This window comes from Hemitrygon akajei, chromosome 4 (genome assembly GCF_048418815.1).
Source record: "Hemitrygon akajei chromosome 4, sHemAka1.3, whole genome shotgun sequence".
NCBI lineage: Eukaryota > Metazoa > Chordata > Chondrichthyes > Myliobatiformes > Dasyatidae > Hemitrygon > Hemitrygon akajei.
In genome coordinates this window covers 151966921-151977050 of record NC_133127.1, presented here as the reverse complement: position 1 = coordinate 151977050, position 10130 = coordinate 151966921, and the positions used below count along the sequence as shown (strand labels likewise).

Sequence of the window (10130 nt, the reverse complement as noted above, 5' to 3'; positions counted from 1 at the left end):
AAACTCCACTTGATAGATCCAATTAAAATCCACTGATATTTTATAAGCAACACACACAATTCTGGAGGAACTCAGCAGACTAGACTGCCCGGCCTGCTGAGTTCCTCCAGCATTTTGTGTGTGTCGCTTGGATTTCTGACATCTGCAGATTTTCTCTTGTTTATGATATTTTATAGATTTAGTTTCCAGTATAAAAATAACTTGATAGATAAATATAACTAAAACCTTTGGTTATTGTTACCTTCAACCGTTGTGCCTTGAAGGGAAGGAGATCTGCTAGTTTTGTGGCAGAGTTGCTCATGATCTGTGGTATTAGTGGGCCTGTGACCCTCACTCTAAGCTAAATATTGGTCTGTGAATGTGCCAGGGCAATAAACAATGCAGTTCATCCAGATTCTGCACCTGAAAGGCAACTTTGTCACAGAGTGTGGTGAGTATATGGAACGAGCTGCCAGAGGAAGAGGTGGAGGCACGTACCGCAGTACCATTTAAGAATAGGTCCATGGATATGAGCTCAATATAGAAAGTTTGGACTACATGAATGTGCTCTGTGGTCAGCATGGACTGAGTGGGCCAAAGGGCCTATAGCTGTGCTGTATTTCTCTATGATAATGATGAGCACCAATTTTACATGGCTGTCTGAATGCCACTGGGCCATTTCTCATATCACAGAAGTAGGTTACTCATTCCTATTGATTCGATGCTGACACTCAGAGCATCCTCATTTCTCCCATTTATTGTGTAACCTATTATGTTTCATGTGCCCATCAACTTCCCCTTAATTTCACGACCATTATCTAATGAAAAATTTACAGTTGTCAATTAGCCCACTAAGTGGGTGACAACTCTCTGTCTCTTGTTAGAGAGACAAGGGTAAACTATAGTTTCTGTTGGCTGCCAATTATAGTCTCTCTTTGGGGGCTTTGCTGAAACGGGTGGGGCAGGGGGAGAGGGGGTTGAAACTTTGCTGCTGCTTGCTTTGATTTGGGGTTTGAACGTTTTTCTGTTGTTCATTCTTCTGGGTTCTTCTGTTTTCATGGATGTCTGTGGAGAGTAAGAATTTCAGGTTGTATACTATTTACATTCTTTGATCATAAATGCAACCATTTGAACCAATATGCCTTTGGAGATATTGACTACAGGTGTTGCAATCTGGACCAAACAAAAATTATTGGCGGAACTCAACGGGCCAGGCGGCATCTGTATTTGGAAAGGAATGCTTGACGTTTTGGATGAAGACCCTTCACTTGGATTGAAGGAGAGGAGATAGTCAGTATAAGGGGGTGGCATATATGATTGGCATATAACATCAAAGTCAAGGGGGAGGGGGGGAGATAGTGATGGAAGCTGGAAGGTGATTGATGGAGGAAATAAAGGGCTTTATATAATGGAATTTGATAAAGAAAAGAAGATGCAGAAGAACCAAATATGGAGAAGGGAATAGGGGACTCTATGGAGGAGTGTGTAGGTGATCGGCAGGTGGAGTCAGTTGGGGGAAGGAAGGGTGGTAGAGATGACTTTGGGATGCAGAAGGAAATGAGAAACTCAGTCCAGGAATAATGTGGAATCTTCACATTCAGGGCACATTGAGTTTCCAATTGATGTACATCTTTTGTATTTTTCTGCTAAGCACAGTTTTATTAAGTTCTAGTTAAGAATGATCTTAACTACTATTTCAGTGCATCTTCCGGTGACTTGGCTATGTCCGTATTTTGCTTTTGAACATCTCTGCCATGAGAGTGAACTGCATCCCATGACAGAATCGGTGCCAGTGTTGATGGGCATCTCAAAAGGCTTTTCTCAATCTTTCTACCTGTCTCTCACCTTCAACAAGTCTCCTGCTGGAATGCAACTAACCTGCGGAAATGGGAAACTATTCAACCTATGTAACCTCCAGCCCAGAACCAAGGTCGACCGAATATTATTCATTGAGCTATAGAACTCAGATGACGTTTGCATATCTTCAAATTAAAAGGCCCATTTCCAAGTCATTGTTGATACATTCACTGAAGCCATATGAGAGATTGGGTCTTACACTAAGTATCAGTAAGGCACTGATTCTCAGCCAACCTATGCATGGTGTAGTCACTCCCTCTAACGATAAAGATCAATCATATCGAATCAGGTGCCTTGCCGTTCAGCATGGGCAATCATGTCTCTCCTGGCCCTCTGAATTGTAGTTGTTGCCTCCCCTGTTTCTAACCAGGATGTTAATCCATCTATCGTTTTCATTCTCTGTCAGCCTCTGCTTCTTCTTCCTTCCAGCTTTCCAGTTGTAACTGAATGTTCTAACATCTCTCTTCGCATGATGTGTCCAAAGAATTTTGATCGCTGTTTTCTTATTTTTTAAAGTAATGTACGTTTTGTTTTCATTCTCTGTAGAACTGCTTCATTGGTTATCCTGTCCATATATGATATGCATAGCATTCTTCTGAGGAACCACATTTCTGCTGCATTGATTCTTTTTTCCATTTGTGATGGTCCATGACTCGCAGCCATACATCAATATAGGAAGAAGGTAGCAGCTGAGAGTTCTAAGGCGGATGTCAAATGCTATTTTCTTGTTCGTTAGGATGTTAGTCATTTCTGTAAATGCTGTTCTTGCCATTGCTATTCTTGCTTTTATGTCTGCTTCGCATTTGCCATCAGATGTTACCCATGATCCAAAGTACTTGAAGTTGTGAACTTGTTTCAGGATTTCATTTCCCAATATGATCCTACAGTTTGGGGTATCAGGTTTCTTTGATATTACCATTACTTCAGGTTTCTTTTTGTTCAAGGTTAGACCAAGTCTTTTGCTCCCTGTGCTGATGGTAGATACTAGTTTCTGTAAATTTACTTCGCTGTTTGCTGTCAGTACTGTATTATCCGCATCGGGGAGGTTGTTGATATTGTAAACTCCTATACTTACTCCAGGTGGGTCTTGTACGGTTCACATGATGTTTGCACTGTACAGGGAGAGCAGGTCTGGTGATAGAACACAATCCTCTGATTCCTCACTTTATTGGCTGATATTCACCAATCTCGTTATCTATACATATGGCAGCACTTTGTTTCCAGTACAGATTCCTGATTATTCTTAGATCTTTTCCGTCGATATTACAAACGTATGTAATATCTTTAAGCATTTTTATGATGACTTGGTGTTTCACTGTGTCAAAGGCTTTTGTGTGGTCAGTGAAACAGAAGTATAAATCTTGTTGTACTTCTATTGACCTTTTGATAATATTCCTGAGAATATAAATTGCATTTGATGTTCCCTTGCCTTTGACAAAACCATACCATTCTTCATTGATCTCTGGTTTAATTTTGTTTTTTATTCTGAGCATGATGATTCTAAGTAGAATTTTTGTGAGGTGGCTCATTAAACTAACTGTTCTGTCTTGTCCACACTCTGTTGCACCTGGTTTCTTTGGCAGTGCAATGAATCCTGTCTTTAAAAGATCTTCTAGTACTTTGCCACTGTTGTATATTCAATTCAATAAGATTGTTAATTTCTGCACACCAAGATCTTCTAGCACTTCATACAGTTCAACCGGAATGTTATCTGGTCCTGATGATTTCTCCTTTCACATTTTCTTCATAGCACGTTCCACTACTTCTTCAGTATTGCTGGGCCCTCGTTGTTGTTGCCAATATCAAAGCTGTCCTTTTGGTCTTTGTCGTTGGATAGGTCTTTGATGTATTCTGACCATCTTTGCATTATTTTTCCTTTTTTCATAATTGTAGAGCTGTCTTTTGCTTTTATACATCCTGTTGTTACCCCGCTTTTCTTCCAATTTGTGACCTCTTTGATCTCGTTGTGCATATGTTTGCTGTTGTTGGTCTTCTGCGATTGTTCTATTAACTCACATTTGTCCTTAAGCCACTTTTCTTTTGCTTCCTTGCACTTAGTTGTTATCTGTGCATGTAGGGATACGTAGGCTTCTTCGTTTTCCTTACATTTTCTTCTTTGTTCCATAAGATTCAGAATTTCTTCTGCCATCCATTTATTTCCACTTTTTTCTGTTGTTTGGGAATCACCTCTTGTGCTGCTTGTGTTATGCTGTCTCTGAGGGTTTCCCATTGCTGTTCTATGATAGTGATGTTTTGTAGAGCCTCGAATTTGTTCTTCACTGTTATTTGGAATTCATTTTGATGTCACCGCTTTTTCTCAAAAGTCCCAAATTCAGCTTTGGCTCTACTCTTGGTCTTTTAAGCTTTCTGAGTCTCAGGTACATCACACTGATTATTGGTACGTGATCACTGTAGCAGTCTGCTCCTGGATATGTTTTGCATGATTTTAGAGCATTTCTATACCTTCTTCTTATAAGCACGCAATTAATCTGGTTTCTGGTGTTGTCCCCTGGGCTCTTCCATGTCAATAGTTTTCTCGGGTGTTGCTTGAAGACGGTATTATCAATTATATAATCTTTTTCTGCAACCCATGTAGCTAGTCGTTCATTTCTCTCACCTATGCAGTAATGCCCAATATTGTCTTCGTCCCTGGTCTTGCCTACTTTTGCATTGAAGTCGCCTTGAATAATGGTATTTTCTGAGCTCTTACATTGTCTTAATGCTGTTTCTAATTCGTCATAAAATTGATCGATGTTTTCTTCACTGTCGGTGTTGTGCAATTGCTCAGCAAAAAGGTGTAAGGCCATCCGATAGCCTGCAGGTCACCCTTGGGCAAGGTTTAGCCTCCCAATCAGGGTCACGTGAAGCCATGGTTTGCAGGCGGTGGATGGTTTTACAAGCAGATTCTACAATTGGAATTTATGGTTGAAAAACTAAAAACACTGGGCAGATGAATCTGCTGATCAATGGCCAGGTTACCCGTCCAGTGTGGACACTGCAACTGAAGAAGGCAACAGGAAACCACTTCAGTATTCCTCCCTTGTACAATCATGAACTCAAGTCAACTATGGTCTCAGCGCAAAGATGTGAATGGAGTCTTCACTGAAGGAGCCTCATCCGGTAGAGGATCTCATGCACTACAGGTGAACTTCGACTGTTATCCAGCGACTGTTGGCAGATTAAAAGCAAAGGAGATCTGACTAGCAACCTGGAATGCAAGAACCCTTAACCAACCTGGTAAACTAGACAACATCAAACAGGAAATGGAAAGATTAATAATCAACATCTTGGGAATGTGCGAAATGAGGTGGAAAGGAGCTGGTAAAACAAGCTCAGAGGGTTAGACCATTGTTTACTCAGGAGGAGAAATACATGAAAAAGGTGTTGGAATTATGTTAGATGAAGAACATGCAAAATCAATAAAAGGCTGTTGGACAATATCAGATCGAATGTTACTTGTGCAACTACATGTTGAACCTTTTGACATTAACATCGTTCAAGTTTATGCCCCAACAGCAGACAGCAGTGAGGAAAATATCGATCAATCAATCATACGGTATTGGAAAATATTTAACACTTCCACATCTGAGAACCATCTCTCAACAAAGGTTGATATTGAAAATGAAATTCAATAATCTTAAGTGTACCAGCACAGATGTACACAGAAGTGTAACAGCACCATAAGAAAAAACTTTTAAGATCAAACTCCGTACAAAGCTTACATTGTACCGGGCAGCAGAAAGTACCTCAAAGTACCGGTGAGATAACCAGTGATTCTGTCCTCGCAATATCCTCCAAATCCTTTGGCAGATTAGGAAACTAACATCAATGTCACTGAGTTCATTATTACTCACTGAGCTCTGGTGAGTAAGCCATGGTACTTACACCAGACTCCTCAGACATTCGGTTCTGCCTCCGGGTGGTCACCAGTTGTTTCTAAAGAACATTTGGGATGGCATCTGAAACCGTGAAGCCATTTGACACATGCTCAGCAGAACGGGAGGAAGGAGCGTACCGCCTCTAAACTACCCACCCATCCTCTGGAAAGGTCTGTGGGTCTCACATTGACCCCCACCAACCAGCTCAGAACCCACACAACAGGACTGAAAGGTGGTCATCTCATTCTCAAGGTAATGGCCAAGAAAAACATGTTAGCTTTAACCCTTCCATCTTTCAACAGAGTATGTTGAAAGCTGACCGTGTTGGCCACCTTCATTCTCAACAACAGTGCTTAAGTGTTTTAGAGTGTTTTACATTACAAATATTACAAGTGAAAATATTACAAAATATTATTAGTTCTGTTGATTCCTGATCCTGATAAGTTTGCATGAAAGCAGAAATGCAACTCAATTTTTAAAAAATGTTTATGAACTCCGCACTCATCCTTACAACTACTGAAAAACAAGTCATTAGAATTCAGAGTTCATGGAGTCCCTGGGTCACAAAAGGCCTTACTTGTGAAAATCCAACTTTATGCAGATTCTCTCAGACTCTGCCTACAGGAATAACACTTGAACCTCTGGGAAACAGAGCAGAAATCACCCTTGGGAAACCCAATGCCTTCTACATTCTGTCATTCAGGTAAGGGTCAAATGTTACGAACACCAAACTGCATCTCATTAGCAGAACTGCTTATTAAACTGCAGATAGTTTGATTGATGGATCAGCTCCCAACCCTTCTCCCCCCTGTTACCTCTCCACCCATTCAGACACACGCTTGTCACAGTTCACTTGCTGTGGACAGCTCCCACCCCCAATGTTGTTCTTCCCCAGTCCACTCTTCCAAATCAATCCTGAGTGCTGTTGACAGTAAGGATTTCACTGTATGATTTGGGTCTGGGGCGGGCGGAGGGAACTATTTCCTTCTGATTTATGGAAAATTCAGATAACAGACAGCCCTTGGGATTATAAACCAAGGAGCCTCGACATGGTGAATTTTAATAATCCACGGTTTCAAAATCTCAATTGTGCAGAATTTGGCTCACCAGGTGATGTTTGCCACACTACTTTCCCATTAGCCAGGATGATTCCTGCACTCCTTTTTACACACCTGGGTTCATGTTATGTCTTTTGTCTTCCAATTGCCTTGATTTTCATGCTCCCTTGAAACCCACCTGGTTCTGTTTCCAATATTCCCTTGAGATTTATTGGATTCACTGGAACAGATGTCATTCTATTGTGTATAAATTATTGGTCCTCAAAAACTTCATCACGAATAATAAATCCCTGCAGCTCAGAACAAGGCCATTCACTCCGCTCGTTACCTCAATTCTTGGGAAGTGCACTTCCCTCACCATCATAAATTTATTCAAATCCCTTTGGAAAGTCACTGTTGAATTTGATTCCACAACCCATTTCAGGCAGTGGATTCCAAACAATCATGCATTCACGCGTTAAGTTTGTATGTAAATATGAAATAAAATACTCCATGTAGCACCAATGAGGTGTGGATTTTACCAACATTCTGATATTCAGGGAAATATAAGAATTATTCAGTTTTATTCATTTTAGTGGGTACAAAAACACAATTTATTACACAGTACAATATTTTGTTTTGACTATACATTGTAGACTGAGGTGTAAACTAACATTCCCTTTCAAGTTAAACATATGGCAGTTTGAATTATGCAATATTTGTAGTGAATGAAATGGAAACATCAAACAAGAAGACAACGTTTTCTCTTCATTACAAAATTATTTTATACGTTAATAAGGTGTGGCATTATTTTTCTATATTGCAACAGAATCTTCCCTAAATGGTTAAAAAAAGATTTTTATTTCCACTACTGATTTTTTTTCTCATTAACATACTTTCATTAAAAAGCAAGCATTTTGTTCCTTTCAAAAAAAAACTTCCCTTTTTAAAGAAAAAAGATAACATTTGCAGTAAAATTTTCACAAATTTTACATATTTATTATTTCCCTTCGCGTTTCCATTGTTTGTTTTCCAGGATAAGTGGTTCACTCCTCTTTACTCTATGGATAATCTGAAACTTAGACACAGGCTAATATGTTCATTAATTGCTATTTTCATAATGTGTCTCAAGACAAAAGCCAAGTGTGATTTCTTCTAGCAATGGGACCTTCACATCTGGATTTCTACTGGTAATGATTTTGTTTCCTTAGTGGCATATATTTCTTCACGTTTTTAGTTTCCTTGTTCTGCAACCTTGATGGAATTTTCCTGATGTCAGGTCGGTGTTGGGCTGTTTTAACCATAGCTCATGCACACTTTTTCCTAGTTATCTGTTTCAAGCAAGTTCTCTCCCATCCTGCTGTTAGCCTTCACTTTAGGTGAGGATCCTTGCAATGTGGTCACAATCTGTGCTGCTTTCGCGTTAGTCACAGAGACTGTTGTCTATATTTTGTTTTAAGGCACTCAAATAATATTTGGTTTTTATGGTAGATCTGATGCTACTATAGCCAATCCTGGGTTCTGTCTAATGGTAGGAACATTGTGCACAGCCTTTGAGCAGTCTGGAGTTAATACACGGCCATTTTCTCCAACACTTCCAGTTATGGATAATCTGGCTTTGTTTCTCATAGCTTCTGAAAAGGTTAGCTGAATTGAAAAGAAAGTAGTATTATTTAACGATCTTATTCTGGTAGGAGCAACAACAAAACACACTAAACACAAAGAAGTGATTCTTAGCTAGGAAATAAGCAGGTGAACACTGTAACATCCTCTTACATTTTTTTTATGACCAAAGCTCAATATGTAAGCAAGCAGTACCATTAGACATCATACCACAACACTTCATTACAAATGCATCACCCACTTTATTAGGCCCTAAATCCTACCCCTAAATTTTAACACTTTCGGTTCCATATACGTTGTAACCTTCTCTATATGTTGCTAAATTCTGGGTATTCTGCGAGGAAGTTGGATTAAAATTCTGTGTACTCTTTGCCACCTTCATTCTCTTCGCCTCTGCCCTGGACTTGTAACAGAATTCTACCAAAGCCACCAGCATTGCCAAACCAAGGCCTCCAACTAGAATATAGAAGACTCCAGCTACGTTGCTAAGGCTCAAAGCGCTCGTCTTGTCCTAAGGGAAACAAAAGGCAAATTAATTAGATTTCTGTATAGAGTGTTCATGTAACAAGGCTAGGACAGTACAGAATGAAAACTACAATCTATCAATTTCACAAACAGCTGATTAGGTGACTAGCTTTAACTAAAGTGTTTTTATTATTTTACTTTCACAAATATAAACCTAATAATATAATCTGATAAATAGCATGTCCCTAATAATGAATTTAATATGCAGACAGTTCTTTGGCTTTTTTGATGAAACTTAGTCACATAAGTAAGAGGAGTGTGTTAGTGAACAAGGGAGACAGAATAAGAATATTAATATGAAAATATAATCTTAACTGCAACAAGTAGGTAAAAATATTTTATAAAATTTTCAAGTGTGGCTCTAAATACATTGAATGACAATTTTTTGGCGGGGGCTTACTGTTACTAAAGTGCTTAAAACAGAAAGGCGGATGAAAGAATTAAGTTAAATAAAGTTGGGAAAAAGTTTGGCTAGCTGAGACACGCTTTGTGTTTTGGAAGATCATTCATTGCAGGATTCTGATATTATGTTCAAAGTAGCCATTTTACTCAGTCCTCGTTTTTTTTGAGTATTTTCACGACTACTGTCTGGCAGATGGATTGCGGGCTGCTAGTAAAGTCTGCATGATTTCCCATCAGTTGCTTCCGTCAGATTATCATCAAAGATTTTCAGAAGCATTGGGGTGATCTGTTGGGCTGAACTATGGCTGCCATTTGCAGATAGACAAGCCCTATATTTATGAAGTTCTACCTTTAACTAGAGGCAAGTTGAGTGAAGGTTGCCAGCACACCAGCCATGAAGTTCTACCACTGATCTCCACATAGAGTGTAATGGCAGCCTGATTGTACTAAGATTCCCCAAGATAATGCTAGGCAAGATGCTCTTAATATCTATTACAGTCAGTTCAGAATCCCCATTCTTTTCACTGGGAATTCAGAACCTAGAGATTAATAGGAAAAAGGAGAGCTACTTATCATTTATTTTATTTAAAAATTTTAATGAATAATGTATAATCTACTGTGTTTTGAAGTTTATTGTTTGATATTTAAAGTAATGTTATTCATTTTTAAATGTCTCAATCAAACAAACCCTGACAACCTTGACAGGAGGTATGGCTCCAAATTCAACTGTCACGGAATCCCTGGGGCAAAGACGTAGCAGTACACTGGCCGAGGCTTCATTGTCCATCAGCACAATTCAGTTGTTCAGGGTTCAGTCCAGCACAATTAA

The 10130-nt window shown here is 39.3% G+C and overlaps 1 protein-coding gene across 11 annotated transcripts in view; it reads right to left on the bottom strand.

Moving 5' to 3' along the window:
* Positions 1–7327: 7327 nt before the first annotated feature.
* The window catches only part of LOC140726788 (glutamate receptor 4), a 235744-nt gene continuing 232941 nt past the window's right edge, over positions 7328–10130 (bottom strand). For 4 of the 11 annotated variants that reach the window (XM_073043613.1, XM_073043614.1, XM_073043622.1 and 1 more), the window contains 2 exons: positions 8678–8885; positions 7328–8398 (listed from right to left, as the gene is read on the bottom strand). In XM_073043613.1, coding sequence (XP_072899714.1) covers positions 8277–8398; positions 8678–8885 — 330 coding nt within the window. In that variant the 3' untranslated portion in view covers positions 7328–8276. Of the gene's footprint in view, positions 8399–8637; positions 8886–10130 lie in introns of those variants that run through there. The other 7 variants (XM_073043615.1, XM_073043616.1, XM_073043617.1 and 4 more) reach the window with 5 other exon arrangements.